Here is a 15,084-nt window from a genome sequence, read left to right as displayed (position 1 = left end):
TGAACATTTGTTCTCGCGAGTTCGAACCTCGTCGCTTGCATTTTTTTTTGGTGGCAAAACTACTTTTCTCATAGTTTAAACCCATACCATTTCTATTTTGACACTTATATCACAGCAAGCAACTGGATCTTTGCCTTTTCTTACAGAATCTGCTCACATCCCAGGTTCATAGGGTAGGAAAACAAAGGCATGTAAGTATAATCTACAACTAGTAGCACAAAAGACATTCTTCTTTGCCTGAAATTATAAGAGGCTTGTTGTTCTACTATTTACGTCACTAATGTAGTCCTCGCTTGCCATCCATAGATGTTGAACAATAATCCATTCAGCGCCTGTAGCTCCTTGCCATTAATGTGGCTGTAAAAAGAAGGAGACCAAGATGCAGCCTATACAACCCAGCCCTAGCTCAAGATACCCACAAGAAGAAACGGGCCTCGGGTATTAATCTCCGGCCAACTATCGACGAGACCTCTCCTCCTCGATCTGCTGGCGAAGATCAGCAAGGACTCCCTTGCGCTGAGCCAAGTGGCTCTTCAGCCCCTCGACCTGCTCCCCAACAGTCTTGACATCTTCCCTTGATCGCTCTAGCTGCTGCCCATCCTGCGATCGCCCGACACCCTCACGTAATTCCCGGAGCTCCCGCTCCTTGTATTCCAGCAGCTGGAGAGCTTCCTTCTTGATCAAAACCCAGTTGGGCCGGCCATCGTTTCGGGGTTGATCGCGTCGATTGTCAGAGGCTTGAGTTGCAGACTGAAGCTTCGATTCAATCTCAGCCAGCTCCCGGCGCAGTCGGACCTTCTCCCACTCCTCATCCTGAACGGTTTCGCTGAAATCCGTACCCTTTGGCTGGTATGAGCCCTTGCCGCCTACGCCCAGTCGGCTGAGATATGAGTCTCCAAACTTGGCCTTGCGGCCACTTGTTGTCTCGACATTGCCTTCCGTACCCCAGCGCTGGGCTGGCGCGTTGTCGACCTGGTAGTCGATCTGGTTGTTCTCGAAGGAGGCGCGTAGGGATGCGGGGATGGCACGTGGGATTCGGAACCCCTCGTGTCGGTAGTTTAGGATGTGCAAGAAGGCAAGGGTGGCGTCTTTGTTAATAGCGGGCGCGACGGAGGGGTTAACGAGGTTCCATGCGGAGCGGATATCGGTGTCTGGAACTTCGAGGGAGTCATATAGGGGTTGTAGGGATTCGACTGTAGAGCCGCAAGTTAGCCTTGACGGGCGTGATCATTATGCACCGGAGAAGGGATCACTGACAAGTAGTCTGGCCACGCGGGTTGCGATTGGCGCTATAGATTTCCTCGTATTTGGCCTTGTCGGCGGGCTTCATATACCACTCAAAGCCATCCTTCAGGCCCAAGCTATCATCCTCATCTTCTATCCGTTCGAATTGTTCGGGGCGGTCGCTCAGTGCTCGTGTGGCATGCACAAGGTGTGATTTTGACTCTGGTACAAGCCAATCTGGCAACACGGCGGGGACTTCTTGTAGTTCCTGTTCAAGGCAATGCTGTGTCAACACTTGGGGGTTCTCAGGCGCCCAGGCGGGGTGGTAGAGAGGAAGGGGAAGGGGAAGATGGGATACGCACGCCATTGACGAGGTCGAATACCAGGCGCATTGCGACGCAGAATTCCTCAAAATCAAGCTCTCCATCACCGTCGACATCTGCGATATCCCAGACCTTCTCGAGTTGGTCATCGCGCAGGCGACTGTTGCGCAGTACGGAGGCGGCCTGGGAGCTGTTCAGGTGGGCCTGACCGTTCGCCAGCGAGGCGAAGATCTCCCAGTATCGCTCAATCTCCCATTGTTCAATCTTTTTGGCGGACATGATGGCTGCTGAGGAGTTGAAGGTGGAGTGACTCGGGGGGTTCCATTGGAGGGTAGCCGGACTCCCGCTGTTTACGGGGCCGAGTCCGATTAGCTAATTTGGATTCATCGTCATCCCATCAACTACGACAACCGCACGGTTTACGGGCATTCACATAACCAAAGAAGTTTATTAGAATAGTCGACAATATGAATAGTCGACAATATTGAACAAACTAATCACTTTCAGTATCGTTCACCGGAGGTTCCCTTCCATCTTTCTCAACAACGACAATACCCGAAGCCACAATAACATTATAACTAAACCCCCATCCCATCTCGATAGCACTGGTCGTAGTCTGGAGGATAATTTGCGGCCCTTTTTTCCCGCAAATTTCGGGTTTCGGCATGTTCGTTCCAGTCTATATACCAGGTCGCTGGCCACATAACCAGCACAGCACAGTTTTTTCCCTTCGAGGAGTTCGTAGTATATGTCAGACCTGGAGGGCAAGACAAATGGGGTGCTTCCCATATACTTACGTCCGGGGTATAACCCTTTCGGGCCTTTCGGGCCTTTCGGGGTCGATGGGTATTTTATAGGGAGCTACCTCTTTGACACTCTCCTCGAACGAAAGCCAGCTTTTTGAAGAGAAAAACGGACCGCCATCTTGCAGGACTTCTCGTAGCATTTCCGTATGCTTCCATAGCGGGCTTTGATCATATCCGGAATCAACTCTCTTGAAGATACCTTTGGCGAAATGAGACTCGAGCTGTCAAGAATGTTAAAAGTGGAATGATCAATGCATCTCTCACGAAAGTTATAGGCTCGTGTCCCTGGTGTGACGTCCTTTGCCTGCAAAGGAGTACCAGACTCGTTCCACGGGTCGTATCTGTTGAAGAGTTTGACTTTTGATGCACGCCAATAGTGGCGGCACGCGGGGACACTAGGACGTGAAATCCTCAGTAAGCTCATGACCTTAGCATACAATGAATTATACCTAGGTATCGACCAGAAAATATACCTTTGAGAGCCTTTTGGAAGAGATTATTGACCTCTAAACCATATGTAGTCGGTAGGTCGCTTACACTACCATCCCAGTCCTCCCCGAGGTCAATGTAAAAGAAAGGGTTTCTGACAACATTTTCAAAAAATATCCTTGAAGACTGTTGCTGTCAGGAGTAGTTTAAAGCGCTAAGAAGAAGCACGTGGTGAAAATGAGGTCGCCAGTGAGTCCCAGTCGTTATACAGACACTAGTCGCCTAAGTAGCCAATGATAGCTTGTTTATCTTTCGCAGTCATTCTTGCCTCAATAACATCAGTCTCGTCATTAGCAAATTTATAGGTCCACTAGAACATGTCATTTTCCATACTTTAAACATTCCGACTATGCGCTTTTGGATCAATTCCTCCCCATTGGCATCATGAGTCATAGTGGTCTCTGGGCGGCTCCATGGTTGGTGCTGCTCGTGGGTCATCTATAGGCGCTTCGTGAATCGCCTTATATGCCTTTCTCAATCGTTCTTCTATGTCTAAATGCCATTGCGCATCTTCCTCGCACTTTGTAGCAGATTCAAGATCCCGAGATCGAGCCTCGTCTTGTATCTAGACAAATTCTCTAGTTAGTAGAATTCACCAAGTAATTCAAGCCATGATCAATAATTGGAAGAAGTAATCACAGAGCTAGTATCAAAAAGTAGCTTTGAAGAACTCACCTCGCATTCTATCTTAGCCGGCTGATTTTCAGTAATCTCAGTCCGAGCTAGAGTGGCAGGGTCGGTGATGGTGATATCCTGTTGCTTTTGGTACAGTCAATAACAGGACCCGAGGGGATGTTGCTTCCAGGCGATAGACTGATATTTTGGATCCCTTACCTCATCGACCTGTTGCTCAAATGCTCCTACCTTTACCATATCAGCTGCTTTTCTCTTTGGCACTTTGTTGTATGGAGGAAGCAAATCAAGCGTATCTGAAACGAGGCAGAATAATAAAGGAACGTGTATTCACAGCGGAGTAATGGAGGACACCACATCATTTAAGTATTTCGAGGGGTGGGCTAGAACGAGGGCCGCTCCAAAAGCCGGTTGGAAATTTCTATCAAAGCAAAATTCCAGCTTACTTCCTTTGCCACCGGTTTTTTTCTTTTGAAAACTTGCCCTAATCGGTCTAGGTCGGTCACCATGACTCAAGGTGTCAAAGAAACTTGCAACCCGAAGAATTACCAGTGCTGGTAGTCACCCGAAACCTCTATCAAAGAAAAACTGGGCAATTTGATTGCTCGCTTTTTGCTATTTCGAGGGCTAGCAATTGTTTTGCCGAGATCTGTTGAGGACGGGTGCCTGCCGACTTCTAGATAGCCTTAGCTTAGCTCTCTCATCCCATCACGACCTCCCCCAATATCTGGTTTCTCCCAGTAGCACACCTCCGATAAGATCTAAAGCCCCCCCCCATCTCATTAGCAATCCCACGCCTATAATCATTCCGATCCCCGCGCCCCTGAGCGCGCTTCTGCTCGTCTTCCCTCCGAATACTCGTCACATAATTACGGAACCGATTAGACATCTCCAGGACCTTCTGGAAATGGGTCTCATTGACAATCGTCAAATCCTCCGCATCATAATCCGGGTCCTCTTTCCTCCCGAACTCCGCTAGCGTGATCGCTGTCTGCAGCGCATTGCGAATATCCCGCCCGTTGAGTTGCGTCTCGCCGGTGGTATTGAGAATCCACTTCTTCGCGTCCAGGTCGATTTGAATCTTACCCTTGCGTTCGCGTCTCAGCTTCTGAAAAAAGCCATTCCAAACTCTCCGCCGTGTTTCTTCGTTCAGTTGCTCGTATCCGATTGCGATATGAATACGTGAAATGAATGCGTCATCGATCTGTCCGACGCGGTTGGTGGTCAGGAAGAGAAGGCCTTTGAAGTATTCCACTTGTCGGAGAAAGGCTACCAACAAATCGTCACTATATCAGCCATGTGATGGTAAGAATTGTAACTTACCTGATACCAAGCCGTTTCGCGCGAGGTCTCGATTCTGCCGTCGTTCAAGGAAGATGTCTGCTTCGTCAACGAGAAGCACTGCATTCCATGCTTCCGCAAGATTAAACCACGTCATAAGCTGTCCTTCGACTAATGTCTCGACCGTGCCGATATCAGCAACTGTGAGCGAAAGGAGCGGACGGTGCAACCACTCAGAGATAGCCTCTGTCCTCCGTTAGCTATGTTGTAGTAGTTATTCGCGACTGACGCACCGACTGTGTAAGTTTTGCCAACACCCGGAGGACCTGCGAGAGCCTTGTCAGATGATGATGACCAGCAAAAGCGGCCAACAAATAGATACCGTGTAGTAATATAATCTGCCCTAATCCCTTTCCCTCTATAAAGTCGGCCGACCAGTAACCGGTCTTGCTATTTTGGCGGTTTGAGAGAGCTTGGATAGTCCTCAGCTCGTCCGGACCAATGACCAGATTTGAAATACTCTCATCCGATGGCACGGACTCTTGAATGTAGTCGAGAGAGAGCAGGACTGAAAAAAAAATATTAGTGTCATTTTTTTGGCATTCAGAAAAGAAGCATACCCACTCCATTGCTTGTTTCCCAGAGCATACGCCAGAGCGTCTGGGCATAGTAGAAGGAGTTGATGTTCGGTGAGCTCACTAACGATCCGGACCCTGGGCTCCAAGCCAGGCGATTCAGTGTCTTGATGCTCATGGGCGTTTGGCAATTTCGGTGTCGCCCAATCGATGTCGGCGTCATTGCTTCTGGAGCGTTGTCGGGCATCCTCGGTACGGTCATGGGCGAGTTGTCGCTCTCGAACGGCATTTTCAGCTACCTCGCGCTTGATGAAGGCCAGGCGCGCGGCTTCCTTGGCCCCTCGTTCCGTGCGTTCATCCACGATAAGATTTTCCAGGCGCGTGATCGCTTCGTCCTTTGCAGGATCCACTGGCGGAGCCTCGATAGTATCTATATGCGGGAGAGTGGGGAAGGACGGATCTTTGTTATTTGGCTGCTCCCAGGAGGCTTGGGAAGCTTCTTCGGCCGCCCGTTCGATGGTGGCTCTCGCTCTGGCTTCCTTGGCCTCTCGTGCCAGGCGGTCATCCAAGATCAACTTTTCCAGGCGTGCAATCGCTTCGTCCTTTGCAGTATCCGCAGGCGGAGGCTCTGTAGTGTCTGTAGGCGCGGGATTGTAGAAAGGTGGATCTTTGTTGATATGGATGTCATCGTATTCCTGGAACTGAATCGAATAGTCCTTGACGTACGATGAATTAGGCCGTTGGTGGTTAGGGCTCCCAAGTCCTCTCCGGTGGTCGATCACCACTTTTCCAGTGTACTATTGGAGTGTCAGTGATCTACTAATCGACCGCTTCTTCGCAAGCCCATGACATACGTATGAGTTTGTTTCCTTGATTGGCCCATTGTAATCCGCGAGGAGGTTGCCCTGATGGAGCGCCTTGAAGAAGGTTGCGCTGCGGCGTAATATATGCCTGCGTCGCTCGCCACCGTCCAGCTTGTCCCAAATAGAAACCAGACATACCGGAAGACTCGTGACTTCTCGGAGTCCGGAGTAAGCGTGCACCTTCGCGGATATCAAGCCTCGTCGGAGCCGGGAACCATCGGTCTCTAGTCGCCACACATCTACGAGCCACCACTTTACATCCCCCGCCCCCGCCCCCCAGACGTCGGACTGATTGACGCCATTAGGTTTGACGTCCATCACAACCGCGGCATGCGTCGACTCGTCAACCTGAACATAGACATCTGCCCCTGGTTTCAGAAGATACCATATCATGTCAAAAGCCACCTGGGGAACAGAATCGGAAATATTTCTTTGATAGGTCAGGATGCACTCTTGGTAGATGGGCCGGAGAAATTCCATCAGATGTTGCATATGGTACTTCGTCAGGTCCATATTTTTAGCGTTGCCGCCATGCTCGCTCTTGCAAATCGTTACTGCGGTATTTCTCTCGGCCATCGCTTCGATAGAATCAAAGTGGTGAAACAACACAGCAAAGGGCTCTTGAATCCTCAGGCCCCCTCCTATTGATTCATAGAATATCATCTGGTGAAATGAGGGATAATATTGGACAATTTCACTGAGGCCTTGGGCAAGAAACGGGGATCCCACCACGAGATGTTGCCTCGACACCCGTGTCGGGTTCGAAATATCGAGACGGGGCGAGTCCACAATTCCCGATAATCCGCTCTGTTGGATATCCGCTTCAACAAAGGTCTCAATGGCGATGATTGGGCCGGACCACTCCATAGGCTATGGCACAATACTCTTTGTGTCTATTGTTGGCTGGGTCGGAGGGACGCCAACGGTAACCTCTATGGGCCGATCGTCGACGTACATTAGGTCGGGCTTTCTAGTACCGACATCATCGCTGCCACTAATTCTCCCCCTGCGGTATACTTTGGCATTCCAAGCGATAGCTGGTTCAATGGATGGGTGCTCTGGCTCTGCATCCTGGCGTGGTCTGAGCCTGGTTAGATCAACGACGGAGAAACTCTTGACATGTTGTCGGCCATGAACGGTGCCCATACTATCTGAATCTGAACCGGGTGACTTCGCTGGTATATTTCACGTCGAAGATGAGCAGCTGAGTTACGGGGTATGTCGGTGGGAGGAAGGTGAAAGTTTTCAGTGGGCGAGATCATTTGGGGGGGAGGCTGAGACTCCTGGGCTGATATGGGCAGAGGGGCATTAACTGGCCCGGCCCGACCCACCCCCACCATGGGGCAGGCCCGCTGGTTCCGATCGACACGTCAGCAAAAGAGAAGGCTTGGAGTGGGGTAGGGGTTGATATAATTACTCCGTGCCACAGTGTACATGAACTTCGGCTGGTCGAACGGGTCAGAAGACCGGCTGACAGCCCACATTCCCTGCAATCCATCTCCTGACAGGGAAGAAGATCGGAGAACTCGTTGATCGATCGACTCCACTAGGATGGACATGGACAGAGGCGGCCAAGTAGAGCCCAGCGGCGGAGTACCCCAGCGATTCAGCGATGACCTCTCGCAGTCCTCGCCCGCGGAATCCCCTAATCGTGCTCTGGTGGCCACGGACACGTTGGACCGAAATCGAGAGCGATTAAAATCATTACAAGACGAATGGGACCAGTTTCTGTTAGATGGTTCGGAACTGGGCCATGGGTCCCTCCCTGACAACGAAGCCTTGCTACTCGACCAGAGCCGGCGACTTCACGCGGCGTGGAGCAAATTCCGCCACAATCTCCCCAAAGACCAGCAGATAAAACTCGGGGACCATGAAAGGCCAGATATCAAGTTTCTTGTGGCCGCAGTAAAAAAGGCATCCGCGACATGGCAGTCGGGTCGAGAGGAAAGCACAATGGGCAAGGTCAAATCCAAATTCCACAGCTTATGTGAGACCTGCCATAAACATAGTTCGCTGCTGGCAATCATTCCCAAGGATGACAAGTATGTTTCCTTGTTGACAGGGTCTCTCTCTGCCATCGCTCAGGCTACTATCAATCACCGGAATATCGCCGAAGGAGTGGCTGATACGCTCGACGACCTGTGTCATAATATTGATTTCTGGAACAGACAGATGATGAAGCATGGAGAAAGCCCTACTCTTCGTCAATATATCCAGGAAATTTATATCGTCGTCTTTGAGTTCTTCACTGAGATATTCAACAAATGGTCAAAGTCTGGCTGGAAACGCTTAATCACCAGTTTCGATGGGAGCGCATTCGACCAGCTTTTCACATCCAAGAGAAATCTAATTATGAAAATCGAACGCCGCATGGAACGCGATATCGAGCTCGATGATGACCACCGCAAAAACTTGAGAATGGACAGGATCGAGGCAATCTTGAGTCACTTACCGCTCCAAATGGAGGAGAAGCAAAAATTACTCTTCGGGGACTTCCAAAGATTTCTAGAGCAACAATCATTCCGTCTAGAAGTACCCCAGCCGGCCTCAAACACAAGCATGATTGAAGGTACAGGAAAAGCGACCTCATCTAATCCTACCAGTGACAGTAAACCCTCGCCCCCAGAACCAGAAGCCAACCTAGCCCAACGAGCGCATTACCGGTACAGCCGCACCGAGATCCAGGCAGAACTGACAATCTTCACAAGCCAGTGGATGAATCAGGTTGATTACTTGATTCAGGCCGTCAACGAGTCATCTGTTCTCCAGCTAAATAAGGAGGTGCATCGTCGCCTAATGACATGGCTGCGAGGCCTCAACTCAACTCATTTATGGATTCATGGGCCTTACGACGTGTCACGACCCAGCCAAAATTCCATAACCACGTTGTCTCTAGCGGCACTGGCACGGACCAACAACATCCCCTGTATCTTCTACTTTTGCACGTTCACAGGCCATCATGAGTCTGGGGTGTCAAAGGGTGTCGATCTAGGATCACTCCTTGCCTCCATTGTGATGCAGCTTGTCCAATTCATCCCAGATAAAGGCTTCACCGAGACGGATTTATCTCCTGCACGCTTTGGTGCCCTCGCGCGGGGCGCTTTGAGCGTGGTCGAGACACTCCAGCTGATACGCGATGTTCGGAATGTCGGTCCGAGTTTAGTGTATGGCTTCTTAGATAACGTTCACGTCCTGGAGGATCGGTCCGATGAAGCCTATACCCGCGACTTCTTGAAAACTATCGCGACATTGTGTAAGCTGGATCGCGGGAGCCAGCTCCCTGAACATGCTGTAACAACGAACGATAACGAGGCAGTTCCGGGGACGAAGATTTGTTTTACTACAGAAGGATACGTGGATAGTCTGGCACAGGCTGAAGAGCTGCAATTGGTCGATAGGGTTGAGTTTGATATTGAGATAAAGGACCCCATGGCAGTGGAGGTCGGTGAACAAGTTGTTTGGGATGGTGAGGGCTGCAGGGATGAGTGATCAACACCACTGCGTAATTCCTATTGATAAGGCTATGAGACCATAGGCCGTGGAGTTTTTCAAAGAGGAATTCAAGCGAAGAGAGAGGAGTGACGGGGGGGGAATGGCTGAAGGGAGAATGGCAAGAATTAAGTTCAACAAATCGAAAAAAAAAGGATGCAAACAACTAGAAAAAGCAAAAAAAAAAACATACAACAGCAGGGATTCGCATGTGGTCACCCACCATACTACTAACCTGCCGGCGTGTGGCTTAAGTACGGCTGAGCGGACGGGAAGCCCTGTTCTCCACACCCTATGGTCGTATGTACTGCGTATCAAAGTGTAGAAGCATGTATAGAAAGAATAAAAGGGGTAAGATCTAGGGGAATACTGCAGATGGTAATAGATGATGACCCATGAGATGCCTGGAGGTTATCCTCCAGGGATTAGATGAATAGTTATCAAAAGCTATCGACACCAGTCAACTTGAAGTTCAATGGGTGGTTATAGCTATGTACCTAACTGCACTAAGAATCTGAGTCTGGGCAAATATAAGCACCAAATCGTACTGTCAAGGAAAGTTAAAGTTGATTAGTCGTATCAGTCTCACTAGATCTGGAAGAGCCTGACGTGGCATTGGCCCCTTAATCAACTAACTGAGGGGTGGTGGGGTAGTTAAGTACTTTACAACATCACTCCACCATTACTTCCAGTATTCCATGTTCACGCATATCGGCTTCCACCATGGCCATTTTACCTACGAATCCGACAGAGACGGATAATGAGCTATCCTCCCTCTGGATCTCGGCCTGCACCGACTATGCTGATGAAACAGGAGCTGTCCTCGACGATGAGGAATTGCGAAGCCTCCGAGGCCCCGAAGACCTCTCACGGCAGCTAGACAATGAAAAGGACAACTTTGAGGACTTCCGCGCAAAGCGACGTCCACTCCTACATGCGATGCAAGCTGTGGTCGCCCCCTTTGAGAGCTGGGGTGATCTCATCACCGGTGCTGCAGCTGCGGCATTCCCGCCAGCGTCGTCGATTATGGGGGCGATGCTAATGCTCATACGCGGGGCAAGGAGAGTGAGCGAGGCCTTCGATATGATCACAGATTTGTTTCGCAAGATAGGTCATTTCGCACTGCGATTAGACTCATACAAGGGCGTCCCACTGAGTGAGGGGATGAAGGCGATTATTGTCAAGGTATTGGTGAACTTCCTGCGTGTGTGTACGGTGTCGCAGAATTTTTTGCGCAAGGGGTCGCTGAAAGGGAGGTTGACAAAATGGGCCAAAAATGCGATCGCAGAGGATACGGAGGTCAGTTCGCTCATGGGCGAGCTGGAGGACCTGACGAGCCAAGAACATATGATGGTTTCGGCGCATGGGCTGAAAATGACCAACCAAGCGCTCAAGAATACGGAGGAGCTGCTCGAGAGAGAAGATCGAAGACGTGAACAGGAGAAATTGGAGAAGGTGAAAGCTGCCCTGCAGCCGGTTTCCGCGTCCAGTCAAGTATTCTCCTACACCAACGAGAACCGTATGCCTGGATCTGGGAGCTGGATAGAGAATAGGCTTCAAACTTGGTGGCAAGGAACGGAGCCTCTTCTTTGGCTTCATGGGGGCCCTGGAGTGGGCAAGTCCCATCTCGCATCCAAGATTATCACGAGCCTTGGGAATGGAGAGCTTTCTGGTACTGTCCCCTTGGTGGCGTCCTTCTTCTTCAGGAACAACGATGTTGATCTACAATCTATCAACAAGGCGTTGCGCACTTTGGCATGGCAGATAGCCACACAAAGCCCAAGCTTCGCAACTCATACGGAAGAATTTTGTTTGAGAGAAGACCCTGATAATACCTATACTCTGTGGAGTAAACTGTTGATCCGACACCTCGCTGAGAAGCCATCAGCGGAAACGTGCTTCGTTATCGACGGCCTCGATGAAGCAGAACCGGAAGAAATGGAGGTTCTTCTTGGCCTACTGGAGAGGAAATTCTCAGAAGATGGCACGGAGACCAGACCACCTTTACGCTTTGTACTTCTGAGCAGGGATTCTGTGCGTCCTGTGTTCGAAGGTCACTCATTGGACTGGATCCCCGATATTGAGGTTGGCAATAATGAGAACAAGGACGATCTTCACAAATATGTTTCTCAAAAGCTACAGACAGCTCGACTGTTTCGCTCAGTGCCCGAGCTCCTGGAGGAGGTTATCCAGGAGATCAGCCGGGAAGCCGAAGGCCTCTGGGAATGGGCCAATCTGGCGATTAAAGGCGTGCTGCGCTGTCGAACTAAAGAACAGATCCAAAAGGTTATAAGGAGCACCCCACGGGGAATCGCCGCGATGTTGAACCAGGAGCTACAGCGCTTGAACAGAGAGCTTTCGATATCAGAAGGGTCACCCTTTGGAGAAAACTCGAACGGGGAGGATTCCCCACAAGTTGACCAATTGAATATCATTCTTTCCTTCGTGACTCTCGCACAAAAGCCATTGAATTTGTGGCAGCTCGATGCAATACTGCAAGTCATCTTCAAGGAAGAAATTTTGAATTTGGTGGATGACATCCGCAACTTATACTCTTCACTCTTCCAAATCAGATCTATTGACAAAGTATACTACTTCGAAAATGTTGTAATCTTGCGACATAGCTCGTTTTATGAGTATTTCAGAACCTCTCAGAACTCCGAGCGGATTCATGTCAATCTTGAACAAACTGAGGCCAACTTCCTCTATGTTATCCTGGAGACGTTCCGCAGGTACGAAACGCTAGATTACGACACTATGGTGCTCGACAAGATGCACAGGTGCTTTGAAGAAATGAGACACTATGCCCAGAGCTTCCTGCCGTGGCATCTAATGCGCGCAAATCCCAAGTCGGCAGGGAAGCGGCGTGAAGGCATTGCAGCCCTCTTTGAAGATCTTTTCGCCCAAGAAAAATATGCGAGATGGTTGGTTCTTACCACAACAGCACAAAAGAGCCTTGATGACTACATCGAATATCCTTCCTCTACCACATCGAAGATAGGTCATTTCTGGCTATCTGCCGAAAATCGGATCACTTCGAATAAGAGGGCAGAGCTGGTTCTGAACTGGTTCTCTCCAGAGAAAAAGGAAATTTTTGAAAACAATTCCCGCTCAGCGGAAGAGGCAAGCAATGCATGCCCTTTTACAGTGCTTTTCTCCTTCATGGTCCGGATCTGGCTCCGCCTTTGGCTCGCTCCGGATGAAACCAACAATGGGGATGGCTGGCCGGCTGCAATTCCGCGGCTGTTGAGATTATATAAGGCAATGGCAGCAGCGGATAAGGGACCAGAAGAAGAAGATGAAGTCAGACGGGTGCTAGAGAAAACCTCAGACTGGGATCTCACTGAGATGCCCATAATTATGGAAGCCGCAGAGTTTTGTAAGCTCGAGCACAATGCCATTTGGCACTCCAGAGTCGGCCAGGCGCTGCTCTTGAATGGACACTATCGAGAAGCGTCCGAAATATTTCTCGTGGTGCTCAAAGACGATAAAGATTCAGATACCCTTAATGAACAACACCTCTCTGTTATACACAGGGACTTGGCTCGTGCGTTTACCCAGATGGGGAGACACGAGGAGGCACTGAAGCACGCAGAACTAGCTGAAATGACAGAGCTACCGAGGGAAGATGATTTATACCAAGACCGAGTGCATCAGTTGCTGAACTTGGCGCAAGTGAAGTATCGCGCAAATCGAAAAGACAGTGCAATTGCCACAGCAAATAAAGCTTTCGAAGAGTTTTTGGCGAATAAGAACAACGGGCCGTTTTTTCCAGATTTTGTTTCTATATTCCAGATCTTCCTTGATTTCAAACAGCTACAGAGTCTAAGGTCGGTTTTGAACCACGCTGCCGAGCATTGTGAAAAGAGCGAATTGCAAGGACCGGGGTATCCGTTCGCAGAATTCCTTTTCAACACTTTCGTTTCCAGACATTATCATCTCTACAGGGTACTCCAAATTGCTTTGGAAGAGGACGATCAATATTATTTGGGTCATCTTGCGAAACTTATGACGAGGATTGATGCCGAACGAAACGTGATACAACAAAACTGGGTTTCTGAACCCACATATCTCAAATATCTGATCGCAACCATCTTATTCGATAAGGGACAATCAGATACGGGGGCTCAAGGCTTGTGCCAGATTATCATCGATGCCGGCCGTGATGATGATGACATCGTCTGGCACACAGAAACACGCGGGCACTCACTGGCTTACCTGGTGAGATTGTGCCTAAGTGATGTGGATATCCCTTCTTGCGAGGCCTTGCCAATAGCATTAGACACCGCGGCCGAGCATAGTGTCGCCTGTCTGGTGATCTCAAGCTGGCTTCAGAGCCATGGAAATCTTCAGAATGCAAAACATGCTCTGCGCGGTCGGGTTAAAACATGCGTTGCCTTGCTATCAGACGATCATTCTACAAATGACACAGATACCTTCAAGGCTCTTTTCGAAGCACTCCTAATGGATCCAGATAGCGAGGAAGATCTCACTGCAGCTTTATATTGCATCAAAAAGGACCACGAGCGAGTGATCGAGAGACATCATAAGGAGGCCAGTGATACTGGGAGAAGCGAAGATATCAATAGCACTGACGGTATTACTATGATGTACGATCTGGCAAGGTGCTCAATTTGCATACAAGAGATGTGTGATATCTACGACTGGTACTGCTGTCGCTCTTGTCCGTTCAAGATCTGCTGTCGAGAGTGTTCCGGTAAGCCTGGGCTGGTTGCCGAAAACTCTGGTATATTTAAATGCCCTGGTATTTGCGAGGATGAACATGATTTCTTCTACACCGGAGGATCTCTTCGACAAGAGGAGCGGGTTCCAGAAGGCATGGTGCCGGCCTCCTCATACGGGGATGAAAATGCTATCTGGATTGAGGACTGGAAGGATAGGCTTGTGAAGAAGTGGAATACGGAGGATCTCACTTTCGAAGGAGGTTTATCGGGTTGGTGCATGAGCGTTTTGCCAGAGCCACAGGCAACACGGTGGGCTAAGATGTTCAAAGTTTAAATTAAATTTTAGAAAGCCAAGAATGCAGATTGGGAGCCCCTGAATGCATAATATAACTATCCAGTTTTCCAGTTTAGCCCCATTTTATATTGTCCAATCTCGCGCCTGAGGCCCCTACGATAACTATGTTTATGAAGTTACTACAATTATGCTTAGGCCCGGAACAAACTTTAACATCATGATCACAGCCCTGGAGGCAATGGCAAACGGATACATTGCCAGGCATAAGGACAGATATATCAGACAGCGATTTCACCTTGGTTGGCCACCAAAACTTTCCAGATATGAAAGAGGGAAAGTATGTACCAACTTCCCCGGGTCTTCCCAAGGGTTCCCAAGATTGCGTCTGCGTCTGCTTTATTCATCATTATCATTGTAATGA

The 15,084-nt window shown here is 49.5% G+C and overlaps 6 protein-coding genes across 6 annotated transcripts; 2 read left to right on the top strand and 4 right to left on the bottom strand.

Moving 5' to 3' along the window:
- Nucleotides 1–456: 456 nt before the first annotated feature.
- Nucleotides 457–1,826, bottom strand: end3 (cytoskeletal adaptor protein SagA; the record flags this gene model as incomplete). The annotated part of the gene is made up of 3 exons (XM_057106268.1): nt 457–1,193; nt 1,258–1,492; nt 1,587–1,826. The coding sequence occupies 3 exons, from the start codon at nt 1,824–1,826 to the stop codon at nt 457–459; spliced, it is 1,212 nt and encodes a 403-aa protein (XP_056957717.1).
- Nucleotides 1,827–2,040: 214 nt separating this feature from the next.
- Nucleotides 2,041–2,493, bottom strand: N7533_009617 (uncharacterized protein; the record flags this gene model as incomplete). The annotated part of the gene is made up of 3 exons (XM_057106267.1): nt 2,041–2,163; nt 2,235–2,304; nt 2,345–2,493. The coding sequence occupies 3 exons, from the start codon at nt 2,491–2,493 to the stop codon at nt 2,041–2,043; spliced, it is 342 nt and encodes a 113-aa protein (XP_056957716.1).
- Nucleotides 2,494–3,224: 731 nt separating this feature from the next.
- Nucleotides 3,225–3,715, bottom strand: N7533_009616 (uncharacterized protein; the record flags this gene model as incomplete). The annotated part of the gene is made up of 3 exons (XM_057106266.1): nt 3,225–3,407; nt 3,518–3,595; nt 3,677–3,715. The coding sequence occupies 3 exons, from the start codon at nt 3,713–3,715 to the stop codon at nt 3,225–3,227; spliced, it is 300 nt and encodes a 99-aa protein (XP_056957715.1).
- Nucleotides 3,716–4,175: 460 nt separating this feature from the next.
- On the bottom strand, nt 4,176–7,061 carry N7533_009615 (ATP-binding protein; the record flags this gene model as incomplete). The annotated part of the gene is made up of 6 exons (XM_057106265.1): nt 4,176–4,744; nt 4,799–5,002; nt 5,050–5,082; nt 5,139–5,324; nt 5,381–6,128; nt 6,186–7,061. The coding sequence occupies 6 exons, from the start codon at nt 7,059–7,061 to the stop codon at nt 4,176–4,178; spliced, it is 2,616 nt and encodes an 871-aa protein (XP_056957714.1).
- A 684-nt stretch (nt 7,062–7,745) lies between these two features.
- Nucleotides 7,746–9,683, top strand: N7533_009614 (uncharacterized protein; the record flags this gene model as incomplete). Its single annotated transcript, XM_057106264.1, has 1 exon — nt 7,746–9,683. The coding sequence occupies one exon, from the start codon at nt 7,746–7,748 to the stop codon at nt 9,681–9,683; it is 1,938 nt and encodes a 645-aa protein (XP_056957713.1).
- Nucleotides 9,684–10,406: 723 nt separating this feature from the next.
- Nucleotides 10,407–14,702, top strand: N7533_009613 (NACHT domain protein; the record flags this gene model as incomplete). The annotated part of the gene is made up of 1 exon (XM_057106263.1): nt 10,407–14,702. The coding sequence occupies one exon, from the start codon at nt 10,407–10,409 to the stop codon at nt 14,700–14,702; it is 4,296 nt and encodes a 1,431-aa protein (XP_056957712.1).
- Between the last annotated feature and the right edge of the window lie 382 nt (nt 14,703–15,084).

The sequence above is a fragment of the Penicillium manginii genome (assembly GCF_028828005.1).
Source record: "Penicillium manginii strain IBT 31320 chromosome Unknown utg000006l:1.0-4164085.0:1.0-4166146.0, whole genome shotgun sequence".
NCBI lineage: Eukaryota > Fungi > Ascomycota > Eurotiomycetes > Eurotiales > Aspergillaceae > Penicillium > Penicillium manginii.
The sequence above is the reverse complement of the archived record's forward strand: the minus strand, read 5'-3'. Positions and strand labels throughout refer to the sequence as shown.